We start from the raw sequence: 24,341 nt of genomic DNA on the forward strand, positions 1-24,341 counted from the left end.
GATCTATCCGCCTCCCCTACGCTATGTGATGCAGGGCTGCCATAGTGGGACCATCGTCTATCTGGCCTTGTTGAGCCCTCCCTGTCTCGAGGCGCCCTCAGACACTTGTGTCCATGCACGTTGACATTCCCATCTGATGGATTCTGTTTTGACAGACGCATGCACAGGTACACTCGTTTGTGATGGTGTTTGCACCTCGATATAGATGGTTATGAGTCGCAAGTGGTTTTGGGGTGGTGATGATCCTTTTGAGTGGGCTAGCATGCATATGGCTGTGGATTTCGTGTGATCATTGAAGTGAGTTGTTGGAATGTAGTTCTGATGGCCATTCTGTTCTTTTTCTTTTCTTTTGGTTGACAGGTATCTCCTCCCCTTTTGCCACTGCCATCTGTATGCCACTCCTGCAGATGGATTTTACTCCCGACACCTGCTGCTTCGTGTTAATCGGTGGAGCAGCATTACGATCTTATGGGACGATCGCCAATGGCCCACATGCCCTTACGCAGTACTGGTGTCTCGGAGCAACATTTCGGCCTTTCAGCTGGACTAGTGCCTCCCCATTGGGACAGCCCTGCGGTTCTGTGCGCTTCCATGTTGCCTTTTCGTACGTGAATGTGGCTCTGTGTACCATGGGGGTACAGGGCGACACACAAGTAGTGGCTGGTCATTTCTTGCGGATGCAGCCCACAATGGTGATTAGTGTTTTGGAGTTCATGGCCTGATGGCTGTATGGGCTTGGTGTCTTTGATGTGCATAAATTGCTATTCTGATTTGGCCCGTGTAGCGTTTTTCTTTGCAAGTGATGTGGCATATGCCTATTTGGGGGGCGATGTATTGTGAGGGGATCTGCATTGGGTTCCAGCTTCGGGGTTTAGTTGCGTGGTACTGTACTGGGCGCGTTTGCCTACTAAGCCCGTGAGGTCAGGGATGGGGGCTGCCTATATGACTGTTTGGATGTTGTCATGCTCAGGGGCGGGGGATTGGGTTTTGTGTAACGGATGCCGGTCAGCCAGGTGGACTGGTGGAATGATGTGATTTTCGGAATGTTGCTGGGCACAGGTGCCTGTGTTTGCGTGCGTTTCTTGGTGGGTGACTGTGGTCATGTCCATTGGGATGGCTTCTGTATTCGTGCCATCTGTGACCTGCAGCTCCCATTGGCCCCTCTTGTGTTGCTTTTGTTCGTTGGCATGCATGGGTGCTTTGTACATTTCAATGGTTGCATTGTGACTTCATTGCACCTACCGGGAGTTGTACTTTGTGGGCAGGGAGAGGTGTACAGGCACTCAGTGGGGCCGTTTACGGTTGATTCGCGATGCCGTACTTCTCGCCATGGCGGAATGGTACATTCCGCCATGCCTGATGGCGTTAGGTACATGTCCGCTAGGGTCGGAATTGGCGTACCGTTGCACCATGGTGGTGTTTGCGGTTTGGCATGGCGCGCGCGCGCGTGCTTGGTGCAGTTAGCGTTGGCGTTCACTACGGTGTCGCTAATGGCTTCGTACTTTGCGGTGACGGGTCATAGTCGCACCGAGCGCTATTCGATGGCGGTATTGCATTTCCGCCATCGTTTTTCGATTTCCGCCAGGGTCGTAATGAGGGCCATTGTGTGTTTTGCAGCTCGATAGCAGAATTGTCTTTTGATGATTAATGAAAGTCCTCATTTCCTGGATCTATTACTACCTAATGGTATGCCAATGTTATGATGCAACATTGTACAGTAGCAAGGACTGCATGCTAAATTCTTTATCTAATCTCATCTTCAAATGGTTATTTATGTAGCACTTTTTGCAAAGAGCTGTACATGGAACATATTTATTACAATTATCACCAAACCGAAGTCGGAACTCCTTTATCGACCTTGAAAGGATGAAAGACTGAGTTGGCCTTGCCGGCATTCAAACCTGAAACCTACAGATCACGCACACATCACGCCGTTTTTGGTGTAAAAACTACTTTTTTTACCTATACGGAAGCCAAAAAAAATATACATTTAAAAAAAGGCACTCAACCTTTTTTTTCCGGTCCCTTTGCCTCAAACCTTTTGTCATTCGACACTTTGACTGGACACCATAATCAGTGCCTAGATGTTGGATGAACCGTGTATGAAGCGCTACATAAAGTTAAATACCTATCTGGATTATCACACGGAAAGGGTTTGCTGAATTTCTATTTCAATTACAAATGTAACCTTCATTTGTTCCTTTTTGAACAGAGCTTGCACTTCCTGTAGAGTCAGGTTTTGGACGTTTTAATTGTAGTCTTGCATATTTGAGAGGCTAGAACACCTGTTATTGGTGTAATCACAATCACGACCCTTGAACAATGCTGCCACTGACCATTTATAGTAATGTAGCCCATTCACTGCAAGGTTGAATGGATGTAAACTAAACAGTGCAGAGTCATCATTTTGCAGATTGTTTTTATAATTAGAGTGTAAATTAAATTTAAGTGAACACATCTGCCTCTGCATGATTATGCCTACAGCACAGGAACTCCGAAAATACAATTGTGCAATACTGGTTTGCCTTCACTGGGAAGAAAAAAAACATAATTTGTTACAAAATATGAATTCGCATTTGCAATTTTCCAGCTTATTAATTTTACAATCCTAAAATGCTAGGAAAATCTGCACAGTGCTTCTATTTGCTCTATGAGCAGCAACATAGCAGAAGCTGAATGGAATACCATTCCTTTTTATCACAGTGTGCAATTTCTTTTTTTGAAACCCTTCAGAGAAATGCATTCTGTTTCAGAGGCTTTTATCCATGGCTTGCAATTACATCCATGTAGATAAAAATCAAAAGAAGCCTTCTGGTTTCTGCCAAGTATCCTGACCATTGCACTGCCCTCTGCTCTGAACTTCTGTGTAAATGTACACAGGAAAATAACAAAGCTGTCGTATTTACAAGATTTTCATGCATAAAAAGGCCTGGTAAGCGCCTAATCTGGAGGCCTGGATAGACCTAAGAGCCCAAGGTAGGCGGCCGGACGCCGCCCACGCCAAACTAGTGTTTCGATAACGTGTTAACCCTTAATGCCCTTTGTGTTTCATCGTATCAAGCTGACCATTGCAGTAAATGTCACAGCTCCCACATTTCCCCTGCCCTCTCCACAAAAGATTACCACTCATGTGACAGTTTCTTCTCCTCCGTCCAAGTTGTTGTGCTCCAGCCACATAGTGGCTGCTGCTGGAGTCTTGAGGAAGATAGGTCGACCTTTGTAGATCACTTTGAGCCGAGGTGGGTATATGAGCATATATTTAATGTTCAATTGTCGGAGTCTGGCCTTGATTGGTACAATGGAGTTTCTGGCCCTTTGGGCTGCAGGCGTGTTATCTGGATATATAGCTATTTTAGAGTTGTCCCGTCGTATCTCTCCTCCTTCTCATGAGAACTTTAGTATGACTTTTCTGTCTCCAAAATGTAGGACCTTTCCAATCATTGGGCGCGGGTGCGACCCCCGGTGGAGATCGTTTCTGTAGGGACCTATGGGCCCTCTCCACCGCAAATCCCTGTGTGAGGTTTCCAGCGCTGATCTCTTGCAGTAGTAAGGTTTCGACATATCCTGTGGGGTTCTGGCCATCTAACCCCTCAGGAATTCCCAGTAGTCGATTGTTGTTGCGCTGGGCCCGTCCTTCCGCATCCTCGGTGATTCCAGCACAGCATTTTTCCTCTCCAGCTCCTTCAATCTCCAGGTCTTTCGTGGTCTCACTGGTTTCCTTTTAAGCCAATCTCCGATGTCGTTACTCTCTCCGCTAGATTGCGCACATCTTGCTACATCAGTTGCATATCGACTTTGAACTCTTCAATTTTCGTCTCTATAGATATTCCCAGCCCATTCATATTTTCCTTGAACATGGTTGTGCTCGTTGCAGGAGTGACCATCTTATTCACATCCCGAAAAGCTAGCTCTCCACTTACTTGGGTTGCTTGCCTGGTTAGTGCCACTAAGGTGTCTAGAGGTTCATATGGCACGCTTATTATCTGCGATGGCTTCATCTGTTTTGAATTTTTATGTTGTAGTCTTACGTACTTACGTTTCTTCAATCTCTGATTTTTAGAGTCAGTTTGAATAATGGGTTTATCCTGTATTTGGTTTCCATTCTTGGGCGGCTTAAGTTTATTAGTGTGGATTACTTGGCCTCTGCTACTCGATTCAAATACATCGAATATATTTTTTTTAAATTTGTGACTGATCACTTGTTTCCGTTGAGGGGTTTACGGATACAATGGTTCGTAGTTCTTTTTCAACATGTTGATTTGGGTGCAGTTGAGCGTCCACTTCTCGCAAGTTCATCTCCACTTGTAATACTGAGGGCTCAATCACTTCTATTATGGATTTTTCTGAATCCTTCAATAATAGAAAATTGCATTCAGATGTTTCTGATTCTTTCGATGGTACAAAATTGCATTCAGAGGGTAAACAATCTGGTTTTCCCATGGTATCCGATGATTTTTCTGTGGGATCCTGTGTTGCTCCTGGGTTTCTTAGTTCCTCTGGTCTTGACTCGGTAACAAGACCCTTATCTAGCAGTTTTTCAAGTAAGTTCGTTTGGTGTGTCATTTTACTATCTAGTGCTTCATACAATTTCGCTATCGCCAGGAGAGCAGTGTTCATTGCGCTAAGTGTATTGTTAAGTGCCGGAGCCTCCGGAAACGAGAATCGCTTTGTTTGTGCATTGTGGATAAAATAATCAGATTCCCGAGCTCCGTCTAGGAATCTTGTCCGCCTTGGAGTGGGGGCGATAAATGAAGGAGATTTGTTTACCATTTGAGCATCAGATTGAGCTGAGGTATTAAGCTGAGGAAGGTTAACATCATCGGTGCCATTCGAGCACACACCTGTGGACTTCTCATCGACTTGTCTGGTTTATCGAGCAGACTCCGTGTGTGGCTCTCTTGGAGCTGTATGAGATCTCCTGTGTTCGAGCATATATATAAAATATCAGCTTCTGGGTTGTTAGAACTAGAGGATGCATCCATGAAATCAAGCGCGTCCTGATCAATTTCACCCGTCAAGGTTAAGTGTTCGTATGCCTTGCGCAATTTTACTTGTGCTTCGACTGAGCATATGATAGGTTCTATGGGTTGAAAGGTTGCCAGCGTTGGATTACTAATAGCCATCTCACCATGTTTTGTTTCCTTAGTTGCGCACTCTTTTGTTATTTCCTTTGAAAGTGCAATGTTTTGGTCTGTTTCTTTCATAAGCAGATCACCTGAAGTTACCGCCAATTCTAATGTAACATCAGTAAGCTTGTTGTGCTGGTCCAGCTTGGATATCTGGCAGGGCAAGGGTTGCAATTTTCCCTTTTCACAAGCGGCCTCTTTTTCGTTTAATGCTATCGCCTCAACCACTTCTGCCCTGACATCCGACGAGTCTGGTGGAGTTAATGGCTCATTGAGTTGTCTTAGATGAGGTCGGTGAATTGACTGGCAATTGCGGACTGGGATTAGGATGATCAATTGGTGGTGAATTAGATAATTTTTTGTCGACATGCTCAAGCGCTGATTGTTCATCGCCCTGAAAAGGCACATCCCTCCCAGCTGGGTTATCTACTTGTGAGGTTGTTTCCGCCGGTTGTTGCCCTATCATGAATGCCTCCGTTGAGTTTTTAATTCTGATTGCCTCGTGGCACAGTCGCGCTCCTGTTTCGATTTCTATATCGTAGAAGGAACGAATGCCTGCAGATAGTGATACTGTGCGGCGGAGAATGGCACTCCCCGCCCCCGCTCTTGGAAGTGCTGACTTTGCCAGAGTACGCTTTGCTGCCGCAGGTTGTGCTTTAAACTGCAACAACGAGACGGTCGCCGTCCCAGGCATGCCAGAATTTAATGTAAACTTTTTCGTTGTCATGTTTTGTTTCTAGGTATTAATGCACAAGAAATGAAATAATAGTCAACTGTTTCAATGTTATAATTAGACAAAATAACTTAATATATATAAATCTAAATACAAACAAGACACGTAATTTAAATTTTTTTTAAAAAAAAATCGTGCTTGCACCGTACCCTCTATCACTCAGTAATATCTGTTAAACTTCCGTACTTACGCCTCCACAATTATGTGGAGCTATAACATATGAGCCTGCTTTCACCCCTCCACCCCAGCAGACCACAGACAGCCACTGACAGCCCTTGTCAAAACAGCGCTTTCCGAAAAAGCGCACGCGCAAAAGCGCGGGTCCTACAATCTCATAGGGCTTGTGGGTAAAAGGGGGCGGATCTTGGAGTCTTTCCTCTAATATTTGGAAGAAAGAGAGACAAAAGGTCGACAGGATTGAAAAAGTTTGGAAAAGTTTGGCAGTCTTTTCTCTAAGTTCTGTATTCAATGCTTGAAGCAGGAAGCGTACCGTGAATCCAGCAGGTTGCAGCCAAATTCGGCAAAGTTCGGTCGCTGAATCCTGAGAAGTCGGGGGTACGGTGTGCAGCCACTGACAGCCCTTGTCGAAACAGCGCTTTCCGAAAAAGCGCGCGCGCAAAAGCGCGGGTCCTACAATGTTATAGGGCTTGTGGGTAAAAGGGGGCGGATCTTGGAGTCTTTCCTCGTGAATCCAGCAGGTTGCAGCCAAATTTGGCAAAGTTTGCTCGCTGAATCCTGAGAAGTCGGGGGTACGGTGTGCAGCCAGTGACAGCCCTTGTCGAAACAGCGCTTTCCGAAAACTCAGAACTAGTTATCTTTGGCCCGGGAACTCACGATTCCTGGGCCATGCGTGTAAATCAGCCAGCATGTCAGGAGTTTGCTTATTCGCCAAGGGAGGTTGGTGTGGCAGATGCTGTTTGGCACCTAGCGTAGCCGGCGGCTTAAGGATTTCAGCTTGTCGCAGAGCGAGGTTGGTGTGTCAGTAGCCACGTGGTACCAAGCGAAGCCAGCGGTTAACAGTTTGTGTGTCAGGTACTTAATAGCCTAGGAGCTGGGCTGTGTGAACGGCGAGAAGCTTCCTGCGCCTTGCACGTGCTGCTTGCGTTAATTTCCAGCAACAGGCACGATTAGGGCAGGACATAACTAGAGTTCCTACCAGGCTTCACCCGAGCCACCAGGGACTCTGGGTAATGTTTTTCTGGGCCCAATGGCCATGCACCTCCAAGGCGTATTAGCCTTTCTGTAATGTGACGAGCCACAACACATGCTCCTGCGCCCCACCACTCCTTAAAACCTGACAAGAACTGCCCTCTGGCAAATATTTAGGTGAACAGAAACAATTGACCGAATTCTTAAACGCATGCTTGATTCAGAGTTTACCTTTAAATCCTTGCTGTTTGCCACAGATAGGGCAAAGGTAGGCTATATAATTTCTTACCTTAGTGGGAGTGCCCTGGCCACGCCCGTTGTCGCAGCTTCTAGTCCCTTGTTCGATCAATATGATGCCTTCATACTCGAAATGCGACAAATGTTTGGGAGTGCCGAATTTACTTATTACGCATAGATAGACTGCTGTATTGCCAACAAGGAACCAAGTCCTCTCTGCAATATATCACTACATTTCAACAATTGGCTGAAGAAACAGCCTGGCCAGAAGAAGCACAATTTACCTTGTTCACGTGAAAAACTCAAAGATGAGTTGGCCCAGGTACCCTGACCTGCCACTCTCAGTGATCTAATGACTATGGTTATTCAACTTGTTTGTCTCCAAGCAAGAATCTGGGACCACCAGAATGCATTAATTTGAACTCATTGGTGATATTCCTGAATCTTTTCAACTGGGGCAGCAAGGGGCTCTCTAACGCCTGAGGAAAGGGCTTGCTGCAGAAGTCAATGCCTATGTATGTAATGCGATGTGAAAGGCCATCTGGTTAAAGAATTTTAGGTGGTACCTAAGAGGAAGCAGGGAAATGCTGTCTCCCAGTCATAATCGGAACTGGTTTGCGGAGGAACACTGAGTTTCCCAAAAGCACGACAGTAGCACCCATGCCAATACAGAAGCATGCAAATCCAGACATTTACTAGTCTTACTCTTGAATGATGTTACATTGTCAGTGGTACCTGCTCTACTAGACTCTGGAGCAGCAAGTCATTTAATGGATGAAGAATTGATCTCTGCGTTACCAAGTCCCTAGATTACAACAGAAAACCACCTTACCGGTTGAAGGGGATTACCGGCAACCTCAGCTGTTTGAACTAGTGACTGAGCAAACACTAGAGCTCAACATTAATGTTTCTAAGAAAGTGGAGAACATATCGTTTGACCTAGTTAGGACTGCTCATTTTCCTGTGATCCTGATGACCCCTACATCAACTCGATTGCTGAGAGTGTGTTTCTGGGTTCCCAGTACTGTGTGCACAATTGTATACATAGTCTCGACATGGCAGCTGATGGCGTGGTTCGAGATCCACCTCAGAACACCCCTAACGTGCTGAGCCTTCGGTCTGTAGCCTCAAACTACAAAGTTTTCTGAATTTCATTTAGATAACAATGAGAAGATACAACCTAATAGGATCTATGACTGTGCTGTTGATCTGATTCGAGGTCCACTATTCCTTTTTGCCAGATTAACACACTCTGGGAACCAAAAAAAGCTTTACGCCATTACCTGTAAACAAACCTAATGAATGGGCTTATCATAAGGTCCAAATCCCCAGCTTGGTCATCACTGTTTTTTGTACCAGAAAAGGATACCACTTAGCTTTGTCCTTGCCTGGACTACCGAAGTATAAACTGAGAGACCGTAATAAGACGGGTATCCTTTACCCTTGATACTGGACATCCTCAAGGCACTTAGGGGCACAACTATTTTAATTAAATTAGACTTGCATGGGGCCTATCGCTTGCTTCGCGTCCATAAGGGTGATTAATTGAAAAAAATGCTTTTTGTACGCCCTTTTGGGTATTTTGAGTAATGAGTTATGCCCTTTGGCCTTTCCAAGACCCGGCTGTTTTCTATCGTTTTATGGACCATGTCTTTTCGGATCTAGTGTATTAAGTCATTGTTTATTTGGGTGACATTCTAGTATTTATTATTTTTCGCATTTGCCATGTGCAGTAGCCTCGGAGCACATCACTTATTTGCCAACCCAAAACATTGGGGATTCATTCTATCTTCTAAAGGAGTTTCTATGAATCCCAGAAAGATTTTTGCTACAGTGCCTTCGCCAGAGCACCGAACCATTATGGTTCAGATGTTTCTAGGTATTCTAAACTTCTATATGAAATTAATTTCCTGTTGTACACACTTAACTGCTCCAATAATGAATAACTTGAAAAGTAGAAAACCTCTTTTTTTTGTTTATTTGGTTAAACACAATATAACCTTTAATACATTTGTTTAAAAAAACACAATTAATAACATGTACATGATCTCGGAACAGCATTAACTGAATTAAAACAAAATAGAAAATACATTTCATTTAAACCTTGAAAGGGAAAAAACATTCAAAACATAACATAAGCACATCATAGTTACCACAGCCAACAAATTCCTTAACATAACTATAAAACATCTTTTAAGAAATGTATAGCCGCAACCAACCAGTGATTACGACCAGATGAAATCCTAATAAGTTGCCACACTCTCAATAAGAACATTATATTGCAATAAATGATTTAAGTAAAACATATGACTACCCTCCAGAGACTGACAGTGTCATAGGATATGACGTAGGGTTTCCACCTGATGAGGCATGGAACAAAACCTGCATATCCTTAATGCTCTAGGCGTTAGTGGGAAGCAAATTTAACCTCCGCCTCATCACCTCGGCATGCCAAGAGCTACTTGTGGAGTTGCTCAAGTATTCTGGAAACGCACCCACTGCCCTTACATCAATTAACATGTCTGCATACAAGAGGGTCTGCATACAAGAGGTACGTTCTCACTTTGTCAATGGTGTATATTCAATCCAATTCCTTGAGTTTTCTTTTAGCTTTGGCGGGATGCTGCAGAACCATTTCCCTAGGGACTCCACACGCAAACCTTTTTGATGGGGCGATAACGCCAGAAACGCCTTTCAGTCGCTAAAACAGGTATTTTTTTCATCCATGATTTTAATTCACCCGGACACCACCAAGTCTTAAATGTTCTAGACTGACCCATCTGAAACAACTGGCCGAAGAGAAGGTGGAACATCCCTTAGCATTTCTTGAACGGACACACCAACTTTTATGTGCCCGTTTTAAGAATGAAGTGAGAACTGAGAATTGTAATCTAACAAGTACTTAAACAACTGGAATGTCAAAACAACTGTCAACACGCTGGGTGTTTTATTTTTCCTACAATACGACAATCTTCTAGCAGATTCCATGTAGAAGTGCCACTACCATTCAGTCCTGCAGAATACTTGATTCCACCTCAATACATAGTGTATGCCGTTAGGTCTTTCCTCTCAGAAGTAACACCTGGCCACAGTAGCATCCTTATATTTCTTGTATCTTGAGAAGAACAATCCATTTCACTTGTGCAAGAAACAAGACTGCCTCGTTTTTTTCAGGACAGCTTGTGCTTTCCTACAGGATGGGTTGCAAACCAAGGTCCTGCGACAGTGTCATGACAATCCCATTGCAAAGCAATAGTGGACTCTTCCAACGAAAACATTACTAGAACGACACATCTGGTCGTTATCTCTGTCTCGGGATGTTCTGTTCTTGTCACCACCCACTCCAATCCAAAACACCTTGTCTTTTGTCTCAAGGAAGGTTGCTACTGGATGCTACACCGAGAGGACCATGGTGTAAGTTTTCAACCGATTTTCATCGATCTACCACAATCCAATGGCTGTACTGCCATCATGTTGACGGTTGATTGCTATTTGAAAATGTCCTATTTATGGCCACTGTCTAAGTTGCCTACAGCAAGCTAAATGGCAGAGGTGCTTCTTGGAGACGTGTTTTGCTTTCATGGTGTGCTCACGAAAATCATCTCTGACCAAAGACCCCCATGCATCTCTTCCTTTTGGAGGCACCTGTACAATACCTTATGTTTCTCCCCCAAACAAATGGTCAGGCCGAGGGAGTGAACCAAACTCTGGAACAGTAGCTTTTTTTCATCAGCCTTTTAAGACAACTGGGAATCGTTATTGGCTACAGCAGAGTTTTGTTATAACTTATCTGCTCATTCCACACCAAGGTGCAAGGCCTTTATGTCCTATTATGTATGCCATCCATGTGCCTTTCAATTGCTTTTAGGATAAGAAACACCTTTGCCCGCTTTGGAATGTCATCTTCACATGTTACATGAAGCCCAGATGATTACCTTGCGTAACATGGGAGGCATGAGGTGCAAACACAAGAAATATGTGGACCAAAGGAGGAGTGAGCCTGCTTCCTATAAATCGGGGGACAAGGTGTGGTTGGCATCTAATTACTTACCTCGACATCTAGTACCTTGAAGGGTTCACCCAAGTATTTTAGACCCTTTAAGAGTGTGAGAGCAGCTGAGTGTGGAGAGCGGCTGAATGTGGTGAGCAGCTGAGTGTTGAGGAGCGGATGAGTACACAGAGCAGACGCGTACACAGAACAGACGAGTACACAGAACAGACGAGCACGTGGAGCGGACGAATGTGTGGAGCGGATGAGAGGGTGGAGCAGATGATTGTGCAAAGAAAAAAAAAATGCGTCTGTGGTGCTGGTGAATGTGCGAAGCCGATGAGTGTGTAAAGCGGACAAGTGTGTGATGCGGATGAGTATGTGGAACAGATGAGTGTGTGGAGCCGATAAATACATAGAACTGATGAGTGTGTGGAACGGATAGATACGTAGAGCAGACAAGTAGTATTGTCAAGTGGACGAGTAATATGTTGTACCGATGAATGGATGGACCGGATGAGTGTTGTGGACTTGACGAGTGTGTAGATTGGACGAGTGTGTAGATTGGACGAGTGGGTAGATTGGACGAGTGTATATATTGACCGAATGTGTGGAGTGGACGATTGTGTTGAGGAGCGGACGAGTGTGTGGAGCGGACGAGTGCGTGGAGCGAACGAGTGCGTGGAGCGAATGAGTGTACGCGGAACGGACGAGTGCGTGGAGCGAATGAGTGTACGCGGAACGGACGAGTGTACGTGGAGCAGATTAGTGTATGTGGAATGGACGAGTGTATATGGAGCAAATGATTGTATATGGAGCGGATGACGACGGAGCAGATGAGTGGCAGATGAGTCTGTGGAGCGGATGAACGCATAGAACGAATGAGTGTATGGAGCGGATATACAGAGAGGACGAGTATGCTGAACGGACGAGTACGTAGAGCAGATGAATAGTGCATAGAACGGATGAGAAACAAAATGCATAGAACGGAACCGACCGCTCAGAATTGCGTGACATATATATTATGCTTTGGAATGCAAGGAACTTTTGAAAGAGCATACTTCATATCACACCCCACGCTTACTCTCTCCTTACATCACCACTCAACTAGAACACAGAGATACTATGACACCATTCGGTATAACTGTTCTCATATCAACATCTGCCGCTCACTCCCCATCACTCTAAGTAAACATCGCTGGTTTCACACCCCCCAGCCAGGCGTTTCTCCTCAGGCCTAACGCTGCCACACTCAGCCTGGATAATTCCGGCCAGACCGAACACATACTCCTGAACTCTCAACCACCACACCTACCGCTAAGAAGCAGCTACCACATGAATCCGCAACCGCTGCACACTTACCTGGTGCGCACACGCACCTTTGGACTCTCTCTAATCTCTCTACTGACCCGAACTTCAGTTCCCAAGGGCGTTCAACCTACCAGCGCCTTCAGACCATACCAATGGTATATAAGGCGCTATACAAATGCAAAATAACATAACATTACGATTAAGGAGAAGATAAACCCAGTAGCCCACTTCGATGCTCCACTGTTCATGCCCCTGGTCATACCCCTCGCGCCTCTTCCATGATGGCGGCCACCAAGCAATAAATGCCCCACGCATCTCCTGTAACTACTCTCTCCCCCTCATGCGTGCATGCTTTTTTCCCCTCAAGGCTTGGCTCCTGTCCCTTGGCGTCACCTGCGTCGTGAGCCTCTGTGGTAGGAAGAGGCAGTTCAGAAAACAGAAGACCACATCTCTCAAGATGAGACCCACGCTTGACACCTTTCCTCATGCACACTACTATTCCCCAAACTACTGTTGCTTCTCCCCACACTACTACTCCTCCCCCACACTACTACTCCTCCCCCACACTACTACTCCTCCAATGGCCACCTCTCTTCCCCACCACTCCTTCTCCTCTCATACCACCACTCCTTCTCCTACTACTACTCCTCTTCAAATTCCCACACCACTACACCTACCACTACACCCAATTTCAACAACGCACCCTTCTTTCACTCACACACCCAATCCACAAACACCTCTTACACTACATAAGCCATCCTTATTCACTTAAACCACATCCACAAATTGCAGTTCCCTTGCTCCCACAAACCAATGCCTCACCTTCTCAATAAAAGCCTCCACACTCCAGTCTACTTCCCCCTTCTGGCCTCTTGGTGGTAATTCTCGTTTAACCTCACTGAACAACCCACACTTCCTGTTTAATGTCTCTTAAATATCCCTCCCACCTTTACCTAGGCAATCCTGTTCTAGCTTCCCCTTTGTGGAGGTGGTACAACATGTAGAAAGCATATAGTGGTTTAAGACCCGCCCCCTTTCTTGTGAGGAGTTGCCAGAGGAGGCCAATGGCAGTTCTGCCAGTTCAGTGTCTAAGTCTTTGTCTGGGTTTCCATGGTGGCTGTTCTCCCTGGTAAGTATAGTCTCTGGAGGGAATTTGGTACCTTACGTTCCCGCTGGTCTTGGGTGTCTCTGCTGGAGCACTCACGCTCTCTTCAGTTTTCCTTGAAGCCACCATGGGACACTGAGTTTATGGCATCCTGGTGGGTTGATTTTATTCACTGGTGTCTCGGTCTATGTTGGTTTGGTGCGGACGTGGGGCGTTCATCTGGGTTTGGCCCTCTGCTGGCCTTCTGGTTAATCATCTCTACAAAAGAGGAGGAGGATGAGGAGACTGGCGAGTATCAGATTGGTGAGACAGAGGTGTACTGCTGTAAAACATGCAGGCACAAGGGAAAGGGGTAGGAACTTGGGCCCTCTTTGTTGCCACCACCAACGCTAAGGCTAGAACGGCCTCTGAATTACTCCCTTATCCTCCAGATCCCTGGAAAGAGGGGTTCTTGTCCTCTCAACAAGGCCAGACTCCTGGCCTTGTCACGTACAACATACACTGCACTTCTGCTGACCTGACCTTCACCCCCGCCCCCTTCGGTAATTGTCTCCAAAAAACATCTATTGTGTTAGATTAAAAGTATGCCACAGAATCCTTAAACTTGTAGACACACATTTTATCATTAAATTAAGTTTGTCATTGTATTTATTGCCACATGGCCAGCAAGAGCCTTACTCCCATGGTTTTTCTTATTTATTTTTTTCCCAGTCCCCCATAACTTCATGTGAGGTAACATGTTGAAATGGATTAACTTGTATGTAATATTCTCCTCTTAGGCTATTATATACTTGGGCCAGGTGGGGAGGAGGGGAGGATTCAGCCTCCTCGTCGTCATTTTTTTTAACATACACCTCTCCCCAAACCTTGTATTACTAGTTCTATGACACTGAGTTGTAGTCAAGGCAGTTTTTTTGCTTCAAAATAGAGTAATATGTAAGCAGATCCTGTACTTCATTAATATTCAAATTGTGTGATGTCATCTACCCAAAAGAGCTTCTCTGGTTATTTGTAATCTCCTCCTTTAGTAACAATTTATTTGACTCTGGGAAACAAATCGTATGGCGAAAGATTAGTGCTCTAACGAACAATCAATTGGACATTTAAAGTAACCAATCGAGGTCTATTTAGAGGTGTTGCTCTGTAGCACTCTAAGATTGGCCTCCAACTTAGCCATTCTTCATTTTTCAATCAAGTAGACGCCCCTCATTCCTAGATTACGGTATGGAAGATTTTTCAAATTATAAGCATTAATAATTTTACACTACACCCACTATTGTTTACATGGAAACACCTAAGAGCAAACATAAGTTGTTTAGGTAAAATGTATGAGCTATTCACATCCTCAAGTCTCCTTACCACATGTACCACTTTGTTTTTACAGTTTTTTTCTATTTACATAGCACATTTGTTTTAGATCAGTTTACTTCCAGGACTTGGTTGCTCCTTGCAAGCCAATAGGATCACCAGTCTAAAAGTACAAAGCCAGTGGTGTAGCCAGGACATTGAAGATGATGTTGTCTTAGCTTTGGAGGGAAGGTGTGTGCATGGAAGAGTTCCTCAAAATATCCACAATATACAAATCAAGCCACAAGGGTACAAGGGCAGAGCTTTGGTGAAGTCTACCGTTAGTTGGAATGTCTTGTGTGATTGCTCTATTGGAGTTTTTGTTTTACCATTGCCCTAGTATCTTCATACAGGGCCACAATCATTTTAATAAACTTTGAGGGACTACACAATTTTGCTGCTTTCACCAGAATTTCTCATGACTAACCCTGAAAAAGGATGTGGAATGATCCCCAAAGAGAACATATAGTTGTGGTTTTTCTGATTTGAACTGTATCGTGGAGGGTCTCTGCCAGGGCCATAATATTTGTTGAGGTGATCAGTTCTGTTCTAAAAACCAGTTTAAACTGGACCTAATCAGATTATCTCTACCTGCTATTGCAACTCCTCCAGCAGAACCTTTGCAAAAATGTTAACGGGTGTATCCAGTAAAGCACTAAGCATAATCATTACATGCGCCAAGCTTTGCACCTTGCTTATTGTTAGGAATAAGGATACTGTGTGGGTGTATATTAGTTTGCTGCTAGCTATGACGATGCAATTGTTGGTTTTAGCCCATGTAATAGGGTCGGATGTTAATATCTGATGGAAATAATCATCTTGATCTGGGCTATAGATTATTTTTTTTGCCTGAAATTTTAGATTGGCATTCATTATGCTGGTGCCTGCATGAATCCAGCTACAGCCTTCTAGGAATTCCTTCCAGTACTTATCATTCCATGTATGTTGATATATTTTCAAAATATATTCAACACATGCATTGGCTGCAGTAGGGTGAGATTAAGAAGTCATGTGATAGTAAATGTGAAAATATATCATTGTCCAGCATTTTTTTTAAAGTAGTTTTACACATGATCGGAATTTCTTGCTGACTGTATCCTTTGTTGGCAGCCTATTATTGCCACATTTTATAATGCTGGTTTGCCTTTTTATTTCCTTTGCAATATGTCTGAGTGATGGTGAAAATTCAGATACACAGGTGAATAAAGCTGTAGATGTATTATTTTTAAACACTAACATCTAGTTTACTGTTTGCAACTTGTACGAGAAAACGGAAACTAATGTGGATGTTGGGGATCCACTAGCAAGTGATTAACTCTTCATTCTTATTTCTCCTTGACTGAAGAGATTTTTGGACTTGACAGTTTCCTCTTTGCATTCTTCTTGACTATTTGTTATTTATCATTGTTCAGATGTCTTGATGGCTTTGTTCCATAAAGCAGATTGGTCTTACAAGTCAAGTGGCTTTTTATTGAACATCTTACTTTAACAACATTTGAGCACTCTCTACCAGTGGTTAGGTAACATTGCTGGATTTTACATCAATGTGAGGACTGGCACCTGCACGCCAGCTGCATAGACCTTTCTGCATATCTTTAGCTGACACTACCAACTCCTGGTTTTACCTTTGCCTTTATCCCTTTTCTGTATATCAAAGTTAATTGCCTTTGTGATGAATCCTGTGGAGTCATCACTGAACCCCAGCCCAACATCTCCTTCCATGTGACCACGGGAAGGCAGGCGTTACCTGATCCTAACTCTGGGGGTTTCATTTTTGAGGAAGGATCACATGAGAGGAGATGGCTGCCAAAGGGAAGTGGTGACTCCGTTGGGAGGGATGTGGCATTAGTCTTCTTATGAGGAAGTGGGCCATATCATTCTCAGATACCTAATTGCATGCTGTACCTGCACACATCCCTCCCATGAAACAACCCAAAGACCGTTCTATGAAAAGTCATCCAGTCAGAATAAGGTTTGTACTTTGGCAGTTCATGAATTAAATGTGACATCCTCTAATTATCATGACTTTGTCTTGGGTTGAAGTCTTAACCCCAATGTTAAATCACAAACCATTCTTCTAACACCTCCTAACTCTGATAACTCTCAGTTCACAAAGCAATTAAAACTAAATGAATGTAAAAGAACCTAAACCACTATGGACTTCAGGATCCATAATGCCTGTGGTACTGGAATGAGGAAGAGGGTCCCAGAGTTAGTAACGATCATAAGTGATATTGAAAAGAATGTGCGGTCTAGTTGTTGTAAAGCAAGGCACCTAAGTGAGACATTTAAATACCTACCAGAATGAGGCCGAGCTGGGAGAAGGAGTAGGAGAGGCAGAAGCAGTTTACATTTTTGTGGTTGCCGCAGAAGCAGAAGGACGAGCACCAGCTCTAGCCAGCGCAGGAAAAGAAGGCAGGCGATTTTGCAGAGTGCGTGCAGCTGGAAGCTGAGTCATGGACAGCAGCGGGCTGAGAAGCCCAGCCGTGTGGGAGACATACACCCAACCCGCAGTGAGTTGCCCAGGTGTGGGGGAGGACACAGAGACCCAACAGATCCTGTGTAGCTCTGGGGAAGAGCTGTGCAGACTGCTGAAGCTATGCGGGAGCTGTCAACACTATGGGCAGACCGCAGTAGGTTGTCATGATGCCCGCTCCCGGGGAGCCGGTTCAAGCCCTGCGTCCCCGAAAGCGGACATCCAGTCCCCAAGGAAGGACCCAGCAACCCCATATAAGGGCCCTTTGGACAGTGTCCTGGCGCCTATGGCGCCAGGCTCATAAAAGACATCAGTCCTAGCGCCATAGGCGTCAGGCTCATTATGGAAGTGCTTGGGTGCACTTACCTGATGTAGACCATGCTGCAGGATCCCGGCCTCCTTGAGGCCTGAAAGGAACTACTTTACCTGTGGGACTAATTTACCATCCGGGCGTGGTCGGGGAAGGATACATACCTGATTGGAAGAAGGATACATACCTGGAACTTCTTCCAAGGCTATTTAAACCCCACCCGAACAGCCACATGTGCTTCGCGTTGTTCTGCATCTAGCAGCTGGACGCTCACCGTGTCTGCTCCTGCATCCTGATTTCTGCCACGCCTGCCAGCATCCTGGATCACCTGCAAAGGAAGAGAAGAAGAGAACAGAAGAAGGAAAAGTCCTTACCTGCTAAATCCGCATCCCGGAGACATCTCGCCGACAATCCTGAAAAGGAAGACTTTAATTTAAAAGCTCATCGCGTCGATCGCTGCAGCGCCGCATTCCACTCACCTTTACAGGGCGCATCCATGTTCAGCAGCGACCATCCGGATTCGCAGTCACACCCCAGCGCCTAGGGAGAAAAAGACCAGAACAAAAGGTGAGAGAGAGAAGGGAATAAGGAAAGCTAAATCTCCATGTTAAGACTTACCTGTTGATTCATTCCCTCTTCATTTCGGGTCCGCGCCGCATCCTGGCATTTCCGGACCCCGGCCCCTAAGGGGAAAAAGAGACATCAGCGTTAATGAGCGAATGAAAAGACATTACCAAAAAACGCTCATTAAAGACTTACCTGATTTCTACAAGGATTTCACCTCTCATCTCGGGTCGGTGCCTGTGCCCCGGCATTCTGTACCCCGGCCCCTATGGGGAAAAAGACACTAGCATTAGTACATTAATGCATGGACACAAGGGGAACCTCTTATCAAAAAACTTACCTGGAAGCCAAGCAAGTTTGGTTCTCACCAATCCGAAAATCCAGTGAAGTAACTGGATACCAACGCGCCCCTGCATCAGAAGCAGGGTGGAGAGCTCGTCCTTCCAGACCCTAAGGTGAGACGCTACGAGGAATCACAGAAGGGTTTCGAGGAGGGTGAGAGGGGAAAGTGGGAGGCTGATTGCATTACCCCGCAGACAGTTAATCCCCTATTTTCACCTACAGAAGGATACTTCTGCGAGCCAGACAAGCCAGATTTGGGGGCCCGGTCCAGTCCGTCTTCCGAACCCTGCGCATCACCTTAGAAGAGATCACATCAGCGCGAACCAGGCCAGCGCCTCCGTGGGAGTCAGGTGAGCGTTACATAGGTCCGCTGCAGCAGCAGGGAGTAACGTGGAGACGTCAATGAAGCCCAGTGAGTGGGCCTGAAGGAAAAGGCAACCCAGGGGCACTCAGCGCAGAACATTATGCAATAACAATATCTTTGTGTTTATTATATGGTTATACATAACCTTTAACAAATGCAAACACAATTCAATTAATAAATCCCATACAAATTAACTTCTTGGCATTCTATATCACAAGAATTAATCTTTAAAAGGTAAAGGTAACATTTCTTTTAAAAAAATGCATACCAGCAACAATCTATTGATTTTTGCCATTGGAGAACATAATAGACTGCCATATCTCCTCCACACATATCCCCTCCACACATAATAATTCATACAGCTGCAACTGAACAAAATAGAAGCATCTTCGATCATTCAAAGCTTGACAGTGTAAGATAGCATGTCGCAAAGTTTCCACTTGGTCTGCAAGAAGACAGAATCTACATATCCTTTGTTCACAGGGGTATCTTGTCTCTAACACCCAAGATTTCACGAGTTGGCAGCAGATTTAGTCTTAGTTGCATAATTTGAGCTTGCCATGTTATGTTTGGAGATTTAATAAATTAGGCCGGACAAACAGGTCTTACATCAAGGAGTAAATTACTGTATAAATGATATCTCCTGACATTCTCGATTGTATGAATCCAGTCAATTTCTTGGAGCAATAACAAATAACTTTGAATATCAAGTAAAGCGGCAACAAGGGAGCAATTCTCCGTGTATGAGATATCAACTTGAGGAAACCTGTAACCTACATTGGCAACAGCCAACAGGCTATAAGGGGGCAGTAAAGAGGCAACATGAGCACAATTATCCTTTCTTGAGATGCCAGTTTAGGAAAACCTCTAACCCACATTGCCAAGAGTCAAAAGACTAAAGGCAGACATTGTTCAACTCTCCTCACATGGGATACTGGTGTGGAGAACCTTGGAACAGATATTGCCACGAAGAAGAAAAGACCAATTGTAGGTGTAGGCATTTTTCTTCCTGGCTGGAGCTTGTACCAGGAAAGAAGCAGTTGTTTTGAATAAGTGTGGTTGCGGCATAAATGTGTCGTGAAAAGAAATTGTAAACACTCTCATCCTGATAAACTGTTGTATAAAAAAAGACATTTGCTGTGCTCTCGTGACAAAGGTATTCCATTGGAAGAATATTGTGGTATCCTTATATCTGCTTTGCATCCTGGGAAGAACATTTTATGGAGGAAACAGTTGTTTTGATTTTGAACAAGTGTTTTTTTTGTGAAAGTGGAAGGACATATTGTATGGAAAAGACATTTTGTTTTGAACTGTATAGAACCTTGTTGAATCAAACTCTGCAAAGGATTTTCTGAATTGGACCAGGGAAAGGGAGACGAACCCTGGTCACAAGGAGTTCTTTGGGGGAATCATAGGTTTTGACCATTGCACTGTATTGTTGATCTAAAATCGCATATATTTACCCTGTAAACTTTGGTTTATTATTATTGGTGTGATGGGATGATAAATTTGGACACTTGTTAATTTTTCTTTAGTTTTAGTTTGATAGGTAGGAACATTCTCGTTAGGATAAGGACAGATAGGTGTTTACCTCATCCCTATTTATTTTAAATATAAAATGGCAAACATTGCAGAAACTACAACTTTGTGTCTGTCTCGCATTTCCGACACCTCACACATTGCCCATTGAGAATGCATGAGAGATGCAACCTGGGGCAAGATCCATTTGCCTTAAGTGACATTGATACAATTTTTAGGTTTTTTCATTTTGCCAACACAGACCATCCCTTCACTTGCGTTATATGTTCAGTAATTGAAACCACGTTTTAATAAACTTGAACTGAGTTGCATTGCAATACACTAATTAAGGATCATGGCCTCTGTGCGACAGGCATGGTATCTAGAGAGACACAGACTCAAAAGTATTCGTTTTAAAACCTTTATTTTCTAAAGTTCGTGGGGTGGTGGAATGCCTGACTGGACCTAACTCTAAAAGGATGGTTCCCTTAACTGATGTTTGTAATGGCCGTAGTAGTCTAATAGTCCAAAATAGAAGTCTGTCTGTGTCTAAACGCTGTACAGGAATGTGATAGGAAGTCTTTCGTAAAGGAAAAATAGCAGTTCAGGTGGTCGTCTCATCAGGTGCAATTTGGTCACTGTCACAAAGAGGGGTTCACTCACCAGGGCTGTTCGTACAACCTTCTCCTCAGGGCCATTACAGTGAATTCAAACACCTCCAACGTCCTTGAGTACCTTGGGGTTTCCTTCCCCCAAACTTTTTAACTTGTTTACTTTCAGCTTTCAATGCAAAACAGTCAGTTTCTTCAATAGGACTCTCAGGGTTCCTTTCCCCAAGCTTCGACCTCTTTCAGCTTTCAAAACACAAAGCAGCCGGTCAGGATGTGCCTTTTCCTATCTACTATCTTTCCTGCATATCATCCTCTTATAGGGTAGAATCAGAGGCTTTTGAAAAGCTAGACTCTTTACTTTTCATCAGCGTGACCACTCTGACCCTTTGCCTCTCTCTTAGTTCGATACTTACACTTCTTTTTGCACTTTTTATCTTGAGGTGTTTTCTGCATTTTCATATGTTCGTTGGACTTTTCCGTGCATACTTGCACTGAACTTTCTTCCTTATCTTGTTTGTGCCTTTTGCATGCTTCTTTCATGCTTTCAAGCACTGTTGCACTTGCTGATTTCCTTCTGTGCTTCTTGCACCTTTTTCCACAGCCTTCTTGCCCCCTTCGGGTTGCTTGCACCCTTTTATACTGTCCTTTCCTTTGTGCCTCTTGCACGTTGTCCACAGGCTTCTGGCCCTCTTTCATTCATATTGTTTCATAGTCCAACATGCACACGTGCATCTCGCGCTTACACTGTTACTAGTATGTTTGTCAGAGATTTCCCATCAGCTAAAACGAGCGCCCATTCAAACGCGGTGCTCTTTTTTACACGTGCCTGGTGTTAATTTCTATCGCGCTCTTCACCACCCGGCTCTGCAAAGCTTTCCAACTCACCGGAAGACTTCTGCATCAACGCTTCAATCCGGCTCTTTGTTCCAAGGTCAGGGTCTTACCACCTGCCCCTGAGACACTCTTGGGCTGTCTCGATGGCCCAGGGGAATGAGCATTCACATGAACAGGTTCTGCAGTGCACCAGCATGCCTCTATGCTCCTGTGTACGGACTCTTCTTGGCTCTCTGGAGACACGGCTCCCTGGTCACTCTTCTGCCCTTTTGAACAGCAGTTCCTCTGCGTCTTGGCATGCCGGCCTCTGGTCCTGGGCATCTCTGACGGCTCGGTTCTCCTCCCAACTCGTTCTCCTGCTGGCTCCTCTACTTGCTCTGCTTTATCTTTGAAATCTGGGTTGGGACTGAGAAGGGATCCCCTGCTGGACTCAGCCATGCAGCCTCCCTCCTGCTCGCCCAACTGCTTCTGCTCTATTTGCAGCCTTCTTTTATACACCTGGGGTGTATCAATGGGCTGCAGGTGTGTGGTTAGGGTTGGGCTTGCCTGACCTTCAATATTCCAATTAAAAGGACATGTCTGTCCTTTAGTCCTGAAAAGTCAAGTGGAGTCAGGTTTGAGTGGTCAGTGTTAAATGCCTGATCCTGCCTGACTCTATGTGACAACCTGATGGTAGTTGGTGGCAGTCTTTTCTTTGTTTCTCAAAATGTTTCTCATAGGTGATCCTCACTACTCTCGGTTGCCTCTTCCTCGTCCCAGTATTTGTTGGAAATGGGGAGGGAGAGAGGGAATGAGTTTGGAAATACCCACTGGAAGCTGAGGGAGAGGGCTGTAAAGTGAAATGGGATCAAAAATTAGACTAATGGTCAAGTTCATTTACTAGAATACTATTAGGAGATCAACAACGGAGATAGGAACATCGTCTACCCTTGTTTTTATTAATGAGATAACTTCCCCTTGTGGCAGAGTATTCCATCTCTGTTTTATTATACAGGCATGGGTCTTGATAGTATTTCCTGTGGTCTAAATGGGTGACGGCTAAATGAATATTAATATTCGGTCCTGTCTATGTTCAGCTTGATCTTTCTTCTCACCCGATCCCATGTACTTAACTCTTTTTTCCTCCTCTTACTTGGACCATGAATATTGGTTCTTGAAGAAGGAAAGACACTGTTAAGGTCAAAAGTTATAAAAAGGATTTGCTCTCCCTATCCATCCAGGATATTTTATCTTCCCTTTTTGTGAGGGAAGGTCGAGATATAGGATGGGACTCGGGTGACAATATCCCATGAACAACGAGGGTGGGTAGGATGGATTGGGGCAAGGAACGGGGATACCATGTCTCTCCTTCGAATGCCCTCCTCACAGTCCCCAAAGACCCCCTGCCCATGTGATCCTCCCTCGCTGGTCCGCCCCCAGGGTTGGAATCCAAGAGCGATGGCCACCTGAGCAATGGATCCCCGGGGTCTACTTGTGAGAACACCATGAGGTTTCTCACACTACATACCCAGGTGCTTCAGGTATATGGTTTGTACTGAGCGGAATATCTTTGTGAGAGTGGATTAGTCACACCACTGGGTGGAGGAGATCAAGCGTTTGGAGTAAGAGATTGCAGTATGTGGGCCACAATAAATGTAAGTCCATTCTTAACATCATTTAAGCCAACTGTAGCCAGAAGTGTAACTTTCTTTCTCCTTCTGCCGTGCAAATAACCTTGCTATTTTATTTTCCCTTTTTAACCCATTTTCTTTGTTTTCCTAGTGAAAGGAAAAGTGAAAAAAAACACTTCTAAAAAGTTGCCAAACATTTTGGAGAACGAAAAGGACAACACTTCCATGTCGTACACGTAAGTATTGCGTATTTGAAAATATGTGCAGCCATTCGGGTGGCTGTTAATAGTACACCAAGTGCAAAGAATGTGACGGAGTAGCTTGTGTGGCTGTGTTTTTTGCTCGTACAGCTGAATTTCACATAGGAGTTAATCATCACTAACACATTTTTATTGGTCTATGGCGAGGGAAGGACTATTTCTTTTTCTGAAATAATTTTTAATATCTGTTTTGGATCTAATTTTATTGAATGTACTTCTCCCCTTCTGGATTATATCTGGTAGAAGAGAAAAGGTTAACACATTTCCTATTTTCTTATTCTTTAAGCGACAGTTGGCTCTTAAAGCCCATATCCCTGGGTTGCAGTTGGAATCGCAAACGTCTGAGCTACTTGATTTTGTAATCTGCCTTCATGGATTTGCATAATTGATTTCGGAGTGCACAGGAGTGTTTTTCGTGTTGGGTTTCTTGCTGCAGTGACTGTATTTCCCTGCAAA

The 24,341-nt window shown here is 44.5% G+C and overlaps 1 protein-coding gene across 1 annotated transcript in view; it reads left to right on the forward strand.

Annotated features, from left to right (window-relative positions):
- MEIKIN (meiotic kinetochore factor) overlaps window positions 1-24,341 on the forward strand; it is a 1,264,509-nt gene that overhangs the window by 57,487 nt on the left and 1,182,681 nt on the right. Inside the window, exon 2 of the mRNA XM_069650059.1 lies at window positions 23,777-23,861. Coding sequence (XP_069506160.1) covers window positions 23,777-23,861 — 85 coding nt within the window. The remainder of the gene's footprint in view (window positions 1-23,776; window positions 23,862-24,341) is intronic.

Source organism: Ambystoma mexicanum, chromosome 3p (assembly GCF_040938575.1).
Source record: "Ambystoma mexicanum isolate Mex_15411 chromosome 3p, UKY_AmexF1_1, whole genome shotgun sequence".
NCBI classification, from domain to species: domain Eukaryota; kingdom Metazoa; phylum Chordata; class Amphibia; order Caudata; family Ambystomatidae; genus Ambystoma; species Ambystoma mexicanum.